At 39.7% G+C, this 18,751-nt stretch overlaps 1 protein-coding gene across 2 annotated transcripts in view; it reads right to left on the bottom strand.

Annotated features, from left to right (window-relative positions):
• Window positions 1-18,185, bottom strand: part of Med23 (mediator complex subunit 23) — a 42,259-nt gene extending 24,074 nt beyond the window's left edge. Inside the window, exons 1-12 of one of the 2 annotated variants that reach the window (XM_075947490.1) lie at window positions 18,015-18,168; window positions 17,685-17,716; window positions 17,443-17,530; window positions 15,949-16,073; window positions 14,645-14,756; window positions 13,571-13,669; window positions 12,218-12,319; window positions 10,714-10,783; window positions 8,951-9,063; window positions 6,493-6,588; window positions 5,925-5,942; window positions 676-876 (exon numbers count right to left, since the gene is read on the bottom strand). In XM_075947490.1, the coding sequence (XP_075803605.1) occupies window positions 676-876; window positions 5,925-5,942; window positions 6,493-6,588; window positions 8,951-9,063; window positions 10,714-10,783; window positions 12,218-12,319; window positions 13,571-13,669; window positions 14,645-14,756; window positions 15,949-16,073; window positions 17,443-17,530; window positions 17,685-17,716; window positions 18,015-18,062 (1,104 nt within the window). In that variant the 5' untranslated portion in view covers window positions 18,063-18,168. Of the gene's footprint in view, window positions 1-675; window positions 877-5,924; window positions 5,943-6,492; window positions 6,589-8,950; window positions 9,064-10,713; window positions 10,784-12,217; window positions 12,320-13,570; window positions 13,670-14,644; window positions 14,757-15,948; window positions 16,074-17,442; window positions 17,531-17,684; window positions 17,717-18,014 lie in introns of both variants that reach the window. The other variant, XM_075947500.1, reaches the window with a different exon arrangement.
• Between the last annotated feature and the right edge of the window lie 566 nt (window positions 18,186-18,751).

The raw sequence follows: 18,751 nt of genomic DNA on the forward strand, positions 1-18,751 counted from the left end.
CTTAGCAACAGTTTCTAGGTCCAGTTTCCTTCGTGGCAGACTATAAACTGTAAGATGAAATAAACCCTTTCCTTTCCAAGTGGGTTTTGGCCATGGTGTTTTATCATGGCAACAGGCACCTAACCTAACTAGGACACAAGGCACAACTACTATAATAAAGTTGCTCATATGTATATATATGTACACACACATAAACATACATACATATATATTTGTACGTGCATATACATTCCCCTCTATCGTAGGACTCCTTGGTGGTACTACACTCTTTTCATTTTGCGTCATGTCGTCCTGGCATTTTGACTATGTAGAATGAACGACAAATCAGTTTTTATAGTTAGAAAGAAACCATAAAAGTTCCAAAAGGAAACCAGGCAAGCCTTTTATCCCAGCACTTGGGAGTCAGACGCAGGTGGATTTCTTTGAGTTTCAGGCCAATCTGGTCTACATAGTGAGTTCCAGACCAGTCAGGCAACATGTGAGGCGAAAGAGAGAGAGAGAGAGAGAGAGAGAGAGAGAGAGAGAGAGAGAGAGAGAGAGAGATTGATTGATTGATTCTCAGGCCCCGACTGCTGTCCCCTCTGAAGCCAGTATCACTGGCAGCACTGAAAGCAGTCTAAGCCATACCAATCAGCAGGTAAAGTGGCTCTGAGCCAAGTGCGCTGTGGTACATACCTTCTGATGGAGAGAAAGGACCATATGTGGAAAACTGGCAAACTGGAAAAGCACAAAGAAAATGAGCTGACTGGAGAGATGCTGCCACAGGAGCTGGCTTGTTCCCCCATCGTCAAACTTCTCCTCGGTCTCAGACCTCTCCATGGCATACACCACCAGGTCCACCAACTGGTCCTCCAGCACAGGGCAGCGCTGCTTGTGCTGTAGGGCAGAGATTAAATACAGTATTCCAAAAGCCTCCTGGTGAGAAGTCACCAGTTAATGGGCATTAATTGTAACAAGAGGGCAGAGAAGCATGGAATGGAGTTGAAGTTAAGGTTAGATCTAGTCAATTAAAGCTGCATCGTGTCATATTACCATACAGGATGAGTTTCATGAAACCTATTTTTCATTTCTCCTGCTTCTAATTAATTTTGATTTTGAATGCAGAATTATTTCTATCTGACAAAAGGCAATCAAAGCAATTTACTACTTTGTAAAGATAACAGATTAAAGCGGACATGATAGGGAGACACTATCATTTTTGCAATCTAAATCGAAAAACGAATTTCCAGAGATTAACTATTTAGAAAAAACAAAGTAACAAGTAACTTTGTTAAAGTAACAAGTCCAAGCTTACAGTTCCATCACTAACAGGGGTAAATCAGTTACCAGAATGTCTGTTCTTCAATGTGTAGCAAAAATCCTGATACTGAAATGAAAACCTCTTCCATAACCAAAAAGAAACTGATCTCTGAGCTAACCTCTGTTCTTCCCTTCTCTGAAGGCCAAACACAATGCAGCTTTAATTTTAAATTAGATCATTTTAATGTCTAAAACAAGAAAAAGAGCTGATTTAAACACTAACAATGAAAATGCAACTTCCCTTTCTAGAGGCAAAAAGATTTGTGTTTTAAAAGTGATTTAAAATGTACTTTTAACAGAAGAATTAAGCTATATTTTAAAAGCAACTTCATTTTTTTCTTTATAAATGTTGTATTATGTAGTAGCAGGCAGTTGGAAGCCTTTCTAATGAACACAATTACTAAAATATAGACGATTCTTCCTATACTTTAGATGTAATTATCGATGTCTTTTGCCATGAAAAAGGGATATTTCTTGAATTTATAGAAAAATGCAAAATGGGGACAAATCTGGAAAGAAACCAAACAATGCACTGCATCCCCTCCTTGCATGCTTTGCCAGCTCCACATTGTAAAGCTCCAATATGGCTGCACTTTCTCAATGCATGCAAATAAAACAAACATCTACCCAAAACGGTAAGCATCAATGGTTGGTTCGTATTCTATTTCCCCCAAACACAAGGCCATGATCACAGGTCAACCACGTTACAGGTTACGAAGAGCAATAGTAACACCACCAGTTGAGACTCCGGGACTTCTCCTCCAGATGTAGTCATCAGTATGAAGCAGAGCAGAGTGCAACAGACAACACTACAGACTAGTTCTCAAGTCAGCATGCAACTACTGTGTACAGGGCTTGAAATTCACTAGTTCTGCCAACCACCAACAACCTAAGAATGGCTCCGACAACACGAATTTAGAGCGAGATCATCCAAAGTAAACAAGAGTCAGAAAAAATTGTGGAAAGAAGGAAAGCCAGGATTTCCAGTAGGAATTTTTTCTTTTTTTTTACTAGTGATGAGAATTTGCTCCTACTTTGGAGACTAGCCAATTTGTCAACTACTCCTCCATCCATGGTGGTCTTCCATCAGTCTACTTCAGGAAAAAAGAACAGACTAAATAAAATTGGTGTTTAGCACCTGAGCCACTTTGGAGTTTCCCTTTCTTGTATTAGATATTTTTTTTTTTTAAAGATTGGATGTTTAGATATTTGTTTTTTTAAAGACTGGATGTTTACCTACAAATTTTCAGGCAAGTTTTGATGGCCACAAAGTTAAGGGTTTAAAGAATACCAAAAATATTAGCATTTTAACAAAATCAAAGCAACTGGGAAATTCACAGTTCAAGCTGATGTTCTTTCAGCACATGCCACGTCTCTTGTTTTCACCCCAATTTCTCAGTTAAGAATCAATCAGAATCTCTCTGCCACCTCAGACCTTGGTATCTCATGGGAGTAGAATATGTACTGGATGGATTATTCTGGATAAAGTCAGGTACTTTTTTTAAACTAAACTTAAAGGTGGGATTAAGAACATTGTTTTATTTGCCAATTGACAGAATCAAAAGAAGAAAGGCCTGAGATATATAGAGTGACCTATACGTCTACTTTTAAGTAACCTTTGTGTCAGGAGGCAGGCTGGTAGAGCTGACAAGTGCGGGGCCGTGTGGATGCTGACAAGACAGCCTGTGGTATGCAATGTTCCAGGTCAGCCTAGGGTACCTACGCAAGATCCTATGTGAAAAAAACAAAGTATAAATAAATAGGTTTAGTTTTATGTTTTGTTTTGTTTTCTCATGTGTGTGTGTATGTTTTAAACTCAAGATTTTGCTATATAGCTCTGGCTGACCTGGTACTCACTATGAAGACCAGGCTGAACTCAAACTTGAGGAAATCTTCCTGCCTCAACCTCCTGAGCACTGGGATTACAGGTATGACACCACAATTACTTTGCTTTAGTTTTCAACTACTATAAAATAGTTATATTAAAACAAAAAGTCTTCATCATACTTCAGATTGTCTCATAAAGTGGACTAAGTGAACATTTTAAAGGTACTTTAATATTTTATTTATGTTACTAGACTGGCATAAATGTTGAACTTTTAGTTTATAGTGTATCTATATGCATAGATATTTTAAACCTGCTTTTAACAATGAGAATATCTAATTTTGTATTTTAAAATTATTTCTCCACATAATAGTTCAAACTATACTAGACCTTAGTTTACCCCTCATCCGCAGCATGCCCTGCTTCCTTCCCACCACTTGGACGGCTGGTAAACCAAGCTGCTTTCTGCATTCACTCAGACTTGCTACTGAGTGGTATGGGAAGCTTTTTACGGAACACCTCCCTTTTGCATTATACACTTCAGAAATTTTACTTACAAGGGTTCACGTTAATGCTAAATAGTAATTTACATCAATTTTAAAGCTGTCTATTTAGGACAAGTCGGGAGGTGTAAGTCTCAAGCCTATTAATCCCCTACTTTTACCAAGGAAGCTGCCAATCAGAACCAGATCCCTATGTTAGTAAACAGCTCCCAGAGGCATTTCAGAGAGATGGTAGCCAGAGCCTACACACAGCATACAAATGCGTAAGAGGTGTAAATGATTCATGCTTTTAGTTGTAAGAAAAAAGATAGAAACTCTGACGTGAACATAGAACAAACATTTTTTCTTTTTTCCACATTCTACCTTGCTGTGGCTGTGGAACAAGGTTATTTATGACCTGTCTGAGATCAATTTTAGGATTAACCATGACCTAATTCCTACTGGAAAATACAATATGGACAGGTCATAAAGTCTTCAAGCTTTAATTATTGCACTGTTAGAGAAAGGAAAGAAAGTACAGCAAAGGGTACATAGTTCTGTAATGATAAGAGATGCACTAAGATGATTTGATCCTTTTATTCATACGTTTTTATCCTCCATGGTCTCCTTTAATACTCTGCTCTCCATATGTAAAATAATATAGCAAGGCATGTCGGCATATTATCTTACATCGGTAGATCCACTCACTATAGAGGTGCCTATGGCAACCATTACCCATGAATTGTGAATTTTTGACAATGTTTACTCTACGGAGGGGCCAAAACTAATAATGTTCTGTCAGCATTTCCATTATAAACTTTATTTTTAATGGATCTATGTCTTAGTCATAAACTTTTTATAGGTTGAAACTTATTAAAATGATCAGATCACAAATACCCTTCTTGGAATTATTTTGTCAATTTCTATCTTGAGGATAGCTGCATCCTTCCCCCAAAGGAGGGGAGAAAGCCACAGATAGCTAAAGATATAGGGCGGATGTACTTGCAGCCCAAATGACATTTAGCCACCAAATTAAAAAAGAATGAGTCAAGTATGATTTAACTTTCACTGCAAACTTATTTTTAAGACAAAGTGTGAAGCATTCTTGCAAAGTCAGCTAATACTTACCTCTAGCTCAAGTGAAAGTGGATCAGTTAATGACTGTATTTAAAATGTCACGGTGACAGATTATAGGAGGTAACTGTCAGGTACTGCAATGGTCAAGGAGTTCCAGTTTCACATGTACAAAGGATCTTCCAAACAAGGAAGCTTGGTAAATTTTTTTAGAAGAAAAAAAAACTGAAAATAATAAAGGAGGTACTACTACTGGCGTGAGTTTGGCATGCAGTTTCAACACTGAGCAAGTTTTATGGCCAAGCCGTATGTCCGTAAAAATAGGGCTTTATCAATGGAAGCACTGGTACAACCTTCACTATAGTATTGCAAACAGCAACGCTACTTAACAGAGCCTAGACAAGAGCGTCTTTTTAAAATCAAAAATCTGGTCTATTTTAATATGCTGGGCTCAAAAATTGTTAACAAAAATAATTGGAACCACTATTTTGCTTAAAATCTCAAAGGTGCAAAGTCCTGGAACAGACTTGGGACTGCATAAAAGTTTGGCTTGTCAAATGTAGCCAGTGGTTTTCTCCTGCCACAGGTGAGCTTCAACTGAGGAGCCCACTCTACGAGAAGGACTGACAGAGAAGGGTGTTTGTCAAGAGGCGTGGGGTCACCTAAGAGTGTGGCATTTCTTAGTCAATCCCCATACTTCCAAAAACGCCTTCCCTGTTTAAAGCTCACCACTCCAACTTTTAAAAGCAACATATTTCTATGAAAACGTTTTTTTCCTTTCTTTTTTAAAATTGTTTTGGTTTTTAGGCAAATCATCAGAGTATTTTTGTTGCTGCTATTTGTTTTTCTTAATAGTCTGGAAAGACAAGAGTCTACCACCAATCTTTCCAACTCTGAAAATCCCATCAGGCTAACTTTAGCCTGAAAATGAAAAGAGTAAAATGGAGTGGGGGAGAATGCCATCAAAAAGTGACAGGCTTTACTGAGTGCCAAGTGTTGTCTCTTTCTTAAAAAACAAGAAACCAAAAAATATATGTCAAAAAAGAAAACACCAAAAATAAAAACAAAAACCATCCACCAAAAAGAACTCTCACATCCCAAGAAGGTTTTTCAGTGGCCTTGGTCTCAGCATGGTCCCGCCAATTTCAAGCCCCGACCATACACGTATTGTCTAAATGAATCAGTGGCTACAAAGCGGCCAGCGTATCGTTAGTCACAATACAACAGTAAGGTTGTGAACATACCTGAGCAATGTTCAAGGTCTAGAGCATTGGAGGATGGGCAGGACAAGACAGGACAGAACAAAAATAAAGGAAGAAAAAAAGAAAAGACAAAACAGTGACTATGAGGCCAGCCTCAAGAAACCCAAAGTCAGCACAAACCCGCCCACATGTCAAACCACTGAAACCAAACAAGCACACACCAAAAAAAGAAAAAAAGAAAGAAAAAGAAAAAGTCAGCAAGGCGGCCACTCTGAAGAAATCAAGGGTTATAAAAAGACACCCAAACAACAACAAGGTCAAAAAATATGGTTAAGTCATGTGTAGGTTTCTCTGGCAAAAGGTAACTTGAAACTGGCCTTATAGAAAAAAAGCAATGCAAAACAAACCAACTTTAAAAATACCTCCCTTTAAATTTAAACATTCTTAATGCAATATATAAATGATAGAAGACAACATTGTTGAATAAGTTTAATACTGAAAAGGTCATCGAAGAGTTCTTAACTGTTTTGTTTGGTTAACTATGGCAAAGAAAATAGAGAAGAACAGTGAAAATCTACAGATTTGATTGGCTTCCAGCATAGTACAGTACCTGCTTATTTAAACCTAGCATATTGCAGACCATATCCCTGGAATAGGGCTGCTCCAATACATATCTCAACAAAGCAGTCTGTGGTTCAAACAGATCCTTTAAAGGAAATAAAAAAGAAATTACTGCTTCAAGATTAACAAATGTGAATGCAAATTATTTGGAATTAAGAGTAAAATCTCCCAAGGAACTTGTTACCTTCCAAGTACGTGAAATCTAGTAGGGAAAAAAATTATATTTAGTGTTTACAGGTGATGTGTCCCCACCTTTCATTTGAAAACCAGGGTGAAAATCTTTTGCGAGGTCCTTTAAGGGTTAAAAGTCAAGATAACACTAGATAGAATCATCAGAACTTCTTATTTCCTGAAAACAAAACATTTACAGTTTCCCATTTCAAGAGTCTATTCTTAAAATAAAACATCAATTTCATGTGTCAGTTTAGATAGACTTTGTCCTTGGTGACAGATAGTCCTTAGACACAATGAAGGATTGGTAAGATTTCTGCCTCCCTTCTGTGCAAAACTGACAATTTTCCAGCAGTTTCTACATATCTAAGCATACAATTTCTTGTAACTAAATCCAGTTTATACAACTACTACTATGACAGTACATCCCAAACCAGAACCATTTTCTGAGTTTACAGCTATTTCCTAAATGATCATGTGGCAGCATCCCTCAATATAAGCTAGCATCTAGCATCCCTCAACATAAGCTGCTGGGCCCTGCTTCTCCAGTAAGACTGTCGAACAACCTTAGCACTTAAACACACACAGTTTTAGGGAAGGAGTGGGTTTACGCCTGTGCCACTTCAGAGAACCTGCACTTAACATACACTAGTTCTGAATCAGTACTTGTAAACACATACAGAGTCAGTTTTCTAGCACACGCGTCTTCATTTCTGTCTGTGCTGGCAGAACCCTCACTCTCAAAAGTCTCTACAAAATCTACTTCAAACAGTTTGCATAACAGTTGCTCGACTGTATTATTTTATAGATCTCAGATGGAATTCTGAAATGAATGGGGGCAATTTATGAACGAATTTTTAAGACATGCTTTAAAAATGTACTAGTGGAATTGTGACGAAAACTGAAGAACCGTTATTGCCTTAATACAACCTTTTTCCTTCTAAATGGATCCCGCCCCTCAGTTCACTCCAGCTCCACACTGACTTGCTGCTCCTTTCTTCACTAAATGCTGTATCTGCGGAAGTGATAAAAGACATCCACATCCTTTCAAGCAGTCATTTTAAAGGATTCCTTGTGAGGCTGGAGATGGCTTGGCTGGTAAGAGGGGTGGCTATTCTTCCAGGACCGGGATTCGACACCTAGAATGCAGCTCACAACCACCTACAACTCCAGCTTTGATGCCCTCTTATGACCTCCACAGCAATCCATTCATGTGGCACATGGACATCATGCAATGCATAACACTCGTATACATAAAACAAAAATACGATAAAAACCTCAAACACACACACACACACACACAGGACTCCCTGTGCCATTTTAAAACAGAATAACCAGTAAGTTTTACCGAGAAATTTTTATAATAAGGGCTGGTTTGTAGACACAGGTCACTTTTTGCTTGCTTGGTTTTGTTTTGTTTTGCTGAGAGAGGGTGTCACTCTGGTTTAGAACTTACGATGAAGACCTAGATGGACAGAACTCATAGTTTCCCCTTGCCTCAGCCTTATAGTTCTGGGCTTACAGACATGAGCAATGACAACTGGTTTTGTGGACACAGTTCTAAGGACAACTAGAATTTAGAGCCAGCGTGATCTGCAAGACTGCTTATTAATGCAGTCAGGGGGACTGCTCTTCCTTAACAGAAAATCCCCCAGTGATGACAACAACGCAGCCTCTTTACATCAGTATTAAACTTAGAAACATGACTTCAGACAGCCGCATTTGTCATAAACATCAGCACAAGGAAAAGATTCTTCTGCTTAGAAATCTAACCAAAGAGAATGGATGCAGTGCTCAAATGCTCTCTTCAAGCTAAGCATTAGTGCCTAAAGACCAATAGTGATGTGTGCAGGTCCTGAGTTCAAATCATGACTCTTTCATTTTTTTAAATATAGAGTCTTAGACAAGAACTGTACTTATGGAGAGTTTATCTAAGCACCACTAAGGCAAATCCAAAACCACAGAGTATATCTGGGTAAGAGAATGACATAAAACCCAAAGTCAGACGTGGCAGAACACAGCTGCCATCTCAGCATGAGCTAGAGGCCAGACTACTGTACAGAGCTCCAGGCCAGCCAAGGCTACATAGCAAGACCCTAGCAAAAGAAATGGAAACCAAAGACAAAACCAAAACACACACCATAAAATATAATAAGCCATAAGCTATCTTTCATTAAAATAGTTACTTTTCTAGACTATTAAGAGGCATCTGGCTTTGGACACATGACAATATAGGATGGTGACTCTTAGACAGCCAACACTGGATTAATACATACCTTATCATATGGCAAAAGGCCTTTCAGAGGAAAGCGAAGAGTTGCAGGGTCCAGTTTCCAAGAATTACAGATGGCTCCCGAGTTGTTCACAACTGGCAGAAGACTGCAACGGCCTGTACACATTACAAAAATCTTTCTATGTAAACCTGACCTCTTCAGTATTTAATCAACATGCATGCTCACGAGGACTGGCTTTAATGCCTTTCGGTGCCGTCAGGGCACTAAAGAATGACAATTTTTATTACCTGAATTTCTTTCTGATGACTGGACAATCAATTTGTACAAGGTTTCCAAATTCAAAACTGTTCCATTTTGTTTAAGTGTCTAAGACAGAGGTCAGCAAAGAACAGTCCACAAGCCAAATCTAGCTGGCTATCTGCTTTTGCCAAGTTGTAATGGCGCACAGCTGCCTCTGCAGTCTGGCAGCAGAGCTGCTACAGACTGCACAACACAAAGTTTCCAATGTTCACGACATGGACCCGCACAGATACATGGATGCACAGCACAGATCTCTTCTCTAGGGTTAACGCTTTCTTCTTTTCTTTTGCAGGGTATCCGCAGAAGACTTTGATATAGTGTATGCTGACTGCCTACACAAGAGCGTCACTTAGTTATCCCACAGACAATCCAAGCTCAACCTATCTGAAATGAACTCAGAATCGTATTTCTTAGGACCTAGTTCACTTCTGTAAGTCAGCTAATGATATTAATATCTAATCAGTTATAAAAACTAGAGATCAGGATTTTCTGTCTAGAATTTATGCAGTTTATCTTCATATTCCCAGTGCCTAAAATTGAACTGACTTGTGAGAAATGCTCAATATCTGATCATTTTTAAAAAAGGAGGTCGTATTCCTAGAGAGCTAAATGGCTATCATCATAACTTTTAGAAATAATTTGGAAATATATTTCAGCATTGAAAGATTATCAAATGAGAGAATCAAGCCAAATATAAGAAAGTAGATAGCTAAAATATCCAGTGAGGAGCTAAGGTGTGAATCACAATGGACTGGAAGAGTCTGGGATTCCCAATCCAATGGCCACAGCAGAACACGCTTGCTGACACTCCCAGTTGTCTAGAGTTTAAGAAGCATTTCCAGGGGCGAGAGATGGAGCTCAGCTGGGGACTGCTCAGCAGGCATGAAGCCCTGGGTCCCATCCCCAGACCACGTAAACTGAGTGTGGCAGCACAGCTTTGTAATCCTAGCACTGAGAGGTGGACACAGGAGAATCAGATGCTCAAGGTTACACAGTCTGAGGCCAGTTTGGGTTACACAGACCTTGTTTTAAAAACCCAAAAATAAAATACAATGAAAGTTATGCAAGCTAACTAAAATATACCAAATAAAAAGTGTTCCTAGTTAGAGGTAAGACTTGTAGAATGGTCTTATGTGAAAGTCACACCCATCTATGATTTCTGTCGTTACCGTATTCAAAGCACCTGAAAATCATCATTACTGGTTTCCTTGACATTACAAAGTGGCGAGCCACTCATAAGAGGCCATCTTTCGGCTTTGTCCATCAGACTCACAGTCACAAAAGATCAGGTACTGTGTAATATACTAAGCATACTTTTTTTTTTTTTTGAATTTTCAAGACAGGGTTTCTCCATAGCTTTTGGTTCCTGTCCTGGAACTAGTTCTTGTAGACCAGGCTGGCCTCGAACTCACAGAGATCCGCCTGCCTCTGCCTCCTGAGTGCTGGGATTAAAGGCGTGCACCACCACAGCCTGGCCCTAAGAATACTTTAAATTGTAATCTTACCACAAATGGAGTTTATCCTTGCTGTAGGCCTGAAGGTGTCCACAAAGTCTGATACTAAGTTTCCTAGTAACTAAAAGAAAACAAATAAAAAAAAAAATAAGACCAAGATTACCCAGCATAGAGTGATCATCCATTGGAATTTAAAAATTAAATAAAAATTGTACATTAAAAATTAGTACAAGCCTAGCACAGAATAATTACTCAAAGACTAGTGTGTTCTTCCAGATACTTGTCACTTCAAGTGTCCCTAAGTCATGAAGCTGTGTATATTATTAAGCACGTAACATAAGAACTGTCTTAATGAGTTAATAGAGATATAAAACAAATATATTATGCTAAAAATACACTTATTGGGCCAGTGATATGGCTCAACAAGTCACGATGCTTGACACCAAGGCTAATGGTATCAGTATAATCCCCGGGACACACACAAACAGAAAACTGACTTGTGCAGGTTGGCCTCTGGCCTCTAACCATATGCATGGCGTACACGGTCCATACACACAAAGTATTAAGTGTAAAAATATATACTCTCCAAGGATATCATAACCATTTGAAAATGTGCATATGGCACTATTCTTCCCCTGGAACCCCTCCCACTCTAAGGAGTCAGGCTTACTTTCCCTATGTGCACCTGCTACATAAATTATTATCTTTTAAAGCGGGCTGTGGGGTGAAATGGTTCAGCAGGTGAAATTAATTGCTGTGTAAACCTGATAACCTATGCTTGAATACTGGATCCCACGACAAAGGAGAAAATCAACTCCCAAAGCTCTCCTGACTCCACATTCATGGTACAGCATGCACAGACATACATATTTTACTGGCTAATCTTATGTCAACTTAACACAGGCTGGAGTCATGTGAGACAAGGGAACCCCAACTGAGACAATGCTTCCATAAGATTAGGTTATTGGCCTACACCCATGTACACACACACATAGTCAATTTTAAAATTTAATATTGACAGAGTAATTCCCTTAAAATATGTATAAAAATGAAGGGTAATTTACAACAGACTGTATTGTTGGTAGTAATACGTTAAGAATGCTTTAAATATTCATAGCTATTATAGAGGAACAGAAGAAAAATCTTAGAGTACAGTGGTGGGGTCATTCCTGGGCCAACAGTCCTGAGTTCTATGAGAAAGCAGGCTGAGTAAGCCATGGGCAAGCAAGCCAAAAAGCAGCACCCCTCCGTGACTTTTGCATCAGCTCTTGCTCCAGGTTCCTGCCCTGTTTTGAGTCCCTGTCCTGGCTTCCTTTAGTGATGAAGAGCAAAAAAGAAGTATAAGCCAAACAAATCCTTTCTTCCCAAGTTGCTTTGGTCACAGTGTTTTATCACAGCAACAGTAACCTTAACTAAGACAAACACACACACACATACACACGCAGAGTGTGTAACACACATACACGAGTACATATATGCATACAAGCAATACAATTAATATAGATTTGATAAAACTTTGATAAGAATTTAAAATTTTAGACAATGCAAAATTTACCCAATGTGGAAGTTTTCCCTCAGGATACAGTTTCCTGATCTCTGTGACTGCAAAATAGGCTGGCAACAGGCAGGCATTTCGTTCCAAGATATAAGCTATAACCTAAAAGAAATAAAAAGGTAACATTATTCTTGACTAGTCTCACACACTAAGACCTTTAAATACAACAACAGGAAGGATTTAAAAAGGAGTAAGTAAGGCTGGGAGATAACTCAGTTGGTAAAGTGCTCGCATCTGCACACACCTGCAAAATGCTGACACAAGGACACACTTCTGGTAAGTAAACTCAAGAGGTCTGTCATACATCATGGCTCCAGTTAGTCAGGATATATTACATACTTGAAATAGTTATGTGGATCTTAAATGTTTTATCAAGAAAAGAGAATATAAGGGAAGCATGTCTGAAATTCCAACACTTGGGAAGTAGAGACAGGAGAACCAAGAGTTCAAGCCTATCCTCACCTCAGCTGAAAATTAGTTACATAATACCCCACGTCAAAAAATAAGACAAAAGACTGTGAGGTAAACTATGCTAAACTGTTTGACTTAATCATTCCGTAGGTATATGTGTATTCACACGGAAATGTACACACACACACTCAAAAAGCAGAATTATTATTTTAAAATTTAATATTAACAGAGGATTCCATTAAAACATGTATAAAAATGAAGGGTAATTTACAATAGACTGTATTGTTGGTAGTAATACCTTAAAATGCTTTAAATATTCATAGATATTAAGACAGTAACAGAAGAAAAATTTTACAATATTATTAATAGTTTCAAAAAATAAAAGTGGCCACTGTCTATATTATAACGGTTTAAAATACTTTAGTATCTCTACTCCTATCACAACTAGCTAACAAAAATTAAAATTTTTAAATTTCCTTTTGAAAGACAGTAGCCATGAAACAATAGCTGAAATTGAAATGAATGAAATAATTAAAAAAAAATGACTTGGGTTAAGATGCAGCTCAGTGTGGCAGAGCACTTGATCAAAAACAGAATTGATTTTATTATCGCAGAGGGAACAGGATGCACGTTACTTGTGTGAGTTACATGCACACGTGCAGTTGTGCAGAGGCCAGAGATGAGTATAGGTGTCTTCTTGCTGTTTTCTGATAGGGTGGCTGACCAGCAAGCTCTTGGGATCTGCATACCTCTGTCCCACAACAACAGGGCTGTAGGCATGGGGGACAGGGCACATGCCTGGCTTTTTTACACAAGTCCTAGGTATCTGAACTCTATTTCTCTTGTTTAACATCAAGTGCTCCTTCCCACTGAGCACTCATGTAAAAACCTAGACATGGGAGGCGCCCCCATGAATTTCAGGCATGGGTGAACTTAAGTTACCTCTCGTGCTGCCAGGAGCTGCTGGACAACAGCAGAGCTTACTGTATTCGGGATTGTCAAGATTTTTTCCAAGATCACTTTCAGGAGATCTCGAACACCCTAATAAGACAAAAGACGACATGGGTTAAAACAAAAAGTATGTATAAAGTCTTCTATGTGAGGCGAAACAGCCAAGTTTCAGGAGTGTACACTGCTTCAAGGTCACACTTTAAAATTTTCAAATCAGAAGTAACAGACTTCTAACACTACCCTGAGAAAAAAATAATGTTCCACAATAGGAGAAAATTCTGCATAACATCTTGTAATGAAAATCCCTTAAAAAAACAAATGGAACTTTCTATACTCTGCCAATATTTTCTGGCCCTCAAAACAGTCGAAGGGTTCCTGCTGTTCCAAAGGTTAAAAAGCCCAGCTTCGCTGTGGTCAGAGATGCATGTGAAAACCCTCTGGGAACAGGGTAACAATACTCAGTTTGAGTAAAGAGAAAGATCATCTGAGACGTCTTCTGTGATTAATTTTAGAGTTGGCTATGATTTAACAGTAACTATCCCCCTGTTCATTATCAGGTAATTTCTGTTGTGGCAGTTCCTTAACAAAGGACAGCAACCAACAGGATTGAGTGAAGCTGAATGGCGGCTGCAGCTGTGGAGCTCCTGCACTGTACGGGGAACTTTAGCGAGAGACTGTGCTGTTGCTTTTGGTCAGGAGCAGAATCCTGAAGACAGGTAAGGAAGGACATGATTCTAGAGAGATCAAGGCAGAGTGCTTGGTCCACAGACCCCTGCTCCACATTCTTCATTTCACGAAGCAATGAAGACTGGTATCCAACATGGATTATGCCTTGTGACATCCCATTTCACTGTAACAACATATCAGTCCTGTGTATGTTTTCAAATGTTGGGAGAAAAAAACTGTAAACTGAGTCATTTTAAATCCTTTCAGCACAGATGCAAAAAAAGTCAAGTTATTAATACTCTCTACTTTGTTTCTCTCACATGAAATAAGATATACATCCTGTAAGAAAAAATCATGTCTTAAAGCAATCACTTTTTACAATGAGGAAATAAATGATACCTTGTAATCCACTCCTCCAATGATTTTCCGAACCAGCTTAAACGTTAAGGCCCAGAGCTGTGTTCTTTCCCATTCAAGATTGTCAGAGTTTATCAAAGATTCACAAACCATCCTAGGGGATAAAAAGGAGCATTCCAGGTATGAGAGAGAACCCTAAAAATTTTCTAACAGCTATGGTCTGTGGATGCTGGGTACTGTAAGCGCCAGGCCAAGCATGCTTTCTAAAACTACACTGTTAAAGTGTTCCAGGGATATGTAACACTTCCTGTCTTCTACTTGGAAGACAACTCAAACTTTAAGTGGAACTAAATGATATTCACTATGCTATATTTTCATTGGGAAAAAAATCTATCAAAAGGTTTTGGTTAAATATTTATCAATTACCAGGAGGTGACAAATTGTATTTTTTTCAAGGTGACTACATTACATATTCATTTGTATGTGTTTCTGTGAAATATGACACTGATCATACTCCTCGGAGAGCTAGAGGGATGGTCTGTGCTGCCTGGGCAGGTTTAACGCTATGGCAAGAATGCAAGGCTACATCTTGACTATATTCTTTTTGCATACTTTTGGTAGCCCCAATACATGTTTCAGGAGATAAATGAGTATAGTGGCATTTCATTTGTATTTTAATAAATAAAGCTTGCCTGAGGACCCAAAAAGTAAAACAGCCACACAGGCCAGACGTATAGACCAGGCAGCAATGACACACACCTTTAATCCCAGTAGCCACACTAGCTTGCCAGAGAAACCAGGCGGTAGTGCAAGTGGAGAGGATTATAAGACGGGAGGAGAGCTCTCAGGCTCAGTCTCATTCTGAGATTCTAAAGGCAGGATTGCCATTTCAGACTGAGGTGAAGGTAAGAGCCAGTGGCTGGTAGCTTTGCTTTTCTGACCTTCAGGTTGAACCCCAATATCTGTCTCTGAGTTTTTATTAGTCATGCTTCAAATGAGCATGAAAAGTTTCTTTCTAAAGGCTTTCAGCCCTCGCTACACCGGACTGTAATGATGAAGCATTATGAAAATTAAACAAAAATGGCTGTTGAGATGATTCAGCAACTCAGAGCTCAACCTCTTCTGGCCCCCTCATGCAAACACCTATATACACGACAACTACTAACACAGATGCATATACATCAAAAACAAAATAAATTTAAGACCAAAAATACCTACCTCTTAAGCTAACTTACTTAGGAGCTTCATGCCCCTTTCCGTACCCTTATCTCTGTACAACAACCTCAAATCAATTCTGCTTCTTTACAACAAAAGGTCTTTGCATTGCTCATCCTCACCAACCATACCTGGGTGGAAGGAGACCGGTCTCAACAGCCATTGCTAAGCAGTCATAGAGGAAAGAGATTCTTTTGGGGCTGTGCTGGCCATGAATGAACTTAACAATCCACTGGATGCACTGTTCATGAGAATCCTAAAAATTAGAAAATGCTTTTATTTTAGGCCTGAAGCTACATTTTCTAACTAACACAAATGGCTAATATCATACCTAGGAATATATCAGTACTGCAGATGAAATATTTCACTATGAACATCAGTAAATTAAAATAATTCCTAAAAGAGCAAGATTCAAGTCAGATTCAACTGTGGCCATGGGAGTATACACTTGTAAACCTAGTACTTGAGGGGATGAGGCATATTGTGGCCATCCTGGGCTACATAGAGTGTTCAAAGTCAGTCTGAGCAGTATCTAGCAAGATTTTGTACCCAAATAATAAATAAATAAAATTTAATATTTGTTGTATTAATTTTTAAATCTTTCAATTACATAAATCTATGTTAAATCTAACTCGTACCATGAGGCCTCCAAAAGTAGTTAAGATTATATTAACAAATTCACGGCCAATAGAAAACTCACTTAAGCTACTGTGAGCAGCATCTTTCAGGGGGATATAAATATTCCTTTATTTAGGAAAAACGTAATATGGGTGGGGCTTCAGCCTCATCAAAATGGAAATGAATCCAATCCCCATGAATGCCATGATTCCAATCATGAACTGAACATCTAGGTTTTTGTAATTTGACTGATACTGACAGTCACTGCCTTCCAGGACATCCCAGAAGGCTCTCTGCTATTCCACACTACCACTGAGCCTCGTGACTTAGAATTGCCCATTTTACTTTTAGCTTTCTCTCTTAATACATAAACTTCTTGAAGACACCTTAACTCACTAAATGCTTAAGGGATCATTTTAAAAACTACCTGGTAGACGGTGGTGGTGGCACACACCTTTAATCCCAACACTCGGGAAGCAGAGGCAGGTGAATCCCTGTGAGTTCAAGGCTAGCCTGGTCTACAAAAGCTAGTTCCAGGAGAGCTAGGACTGTTACACATGAGTTCAATGGCGACCTGAGCTATACAGTTGATCTCCAGGTTAGCCTAGACTATGCTAGACCCTGTCCTGAAAAGCAGAAGGAAAGGAGGAGAGAAGAGGAGGTGAGAGGAAAAACTCAAGGTTGTATAAATAAAGTGTGAGAGTGCTTCCTGGGTGTGGGACAGTGTGGCTAGGTAATTAGCTGCATAGGATGTGAGAAAAGTTCCAGGGGATGCAAAATGCTGTGTTTAATCTAACATGGGAGAAATTTTTAAAACACATCTCCCGCTGCGATCTTATTACACTGAACTTTCAATGCAGGTTCTCCAGTAAAGATATGAATGTAAAATAACGGCAATTTTATTTTTCCCTTTCCTAAACCACCTCAGGAAAAAGATCAATGCAGACGTAAAAAGCAAAAAAGGAACCAAAAGCCAGCAACCGGGTGTTACAAAAGAAATGTCTCACCTGAGAAAGCCCATTCCAAAACTGTCGGAAGGCTGCCAAACAGCTAATTAGTTTTGTTTTTTCATCCTCGGGGGTATCCATAAACATGCTGAAAAGCAAAAAAATCACATTACTTGCTACTGGTTTTAAAAGGGTAAACAGACAGCAAGGCAGTTCTTGTAACTCCCCCAAACAACGTAAGTAAAATCTTAGAAAGATAAATCTCCAAAACCCCTTCAAAACCCTGCCTGCCACATACTCACCCCGGGAAAGCCTCTTCTATAATTTCTGTTTTCTGCAAACAAACACAAGAAAAAGTAGTAAAGGATCGGAATAGTAAAAGAGGGAATGGGAGGTGTCCCCTGGAGAAATATTCTAGGGCAACACAGGACAAGTCACTTTTATGGGGAACGCGCGGGAACTAACGAGGCTTTCTTTGAATCTGACAGCCGCCAGGCGACCGCCAACCCCAGGAGAGATTCCAATGTCAAAACAAAGGGGGCGGGAAAGGAGCCTGGCCAGGCCCAGAACCGGGACCCGCAGACCCTGCCACTTCCCACGCTCACCCTGGGGTTAAGGACAGCTGCACTCACCACCACCTCCTCGAAAATGCTCTGCAGCTGCGTCTCCATCGGTACCATCGAGCCCCGGGCTCCCGGGGTGCCCGGCGAGGCTCGGGTAAGCCCCTAGCTCCTGGAAGAATGGAGCCGAGGGGTGGAACCACAGGCAGGAAGCCCGGCTCTCTCCGACGCTTCCTTCAGAGGTCCGCCACTAAACAGAGCCCGCCCGGAAGCTCGGAAAAGCCCGGTGCGTTCTCGTTACAACCTCCCCCTCCCACACACACACCGAATATCTGTAGCTCTGCTCGATGGTTCCGCGCGCTGAGGTGGACTTGGACTACAGGGCGCCACCTCCTGGCTGGAGCTGGAGCTGCGTCCCGTTTGGAGTTCACTTGCAGCCTAACCAAGTGGTCTCTGTGGAGGACTGATCTTCAGAAGCAGTTGATACCACTTTATTCTTTTTGCTTTGTTTTTTTTTTTTTTTCGAGACAGGGTTTCTCTGTAGCTTTGGAGCCTGTCTTGGCTCTTGTAGACCAGGTTGACCTCGAACTCACAGAGATTCATCTGCCTCTGCCTCCCGAGTGCTGAGATTAAAGGCGTGCACCACCACCGCCTGGCAATACCACTTTATTCTTGCCCACATGGACCGATCATATCTTCTCTATGATAGCCACAGCTGCTAGCACATGGGCATGCCACCATCTTTCAATGAATGTTGAAAAAACAAAGGAATAAACACATTATTCTTTTGCAAGAGAGTGGTGGTGTTA

This window comes from Microtus pennsylvanicus, chromosome 1, assembly GCF_037038515.1.
Source record: "Microtus pennsylvanicus isolate mMicPen1 chromosome 1, mMicPen1.hap1, whole genome shotgun sequence".
In the NCBI taxonomy this organism is placed as follows: Eukaryota; Metazoa; Chordata; class Mammalia; order Rodentia; family Cricetidae; genus Microtus; species Microtus pennsylvanicus.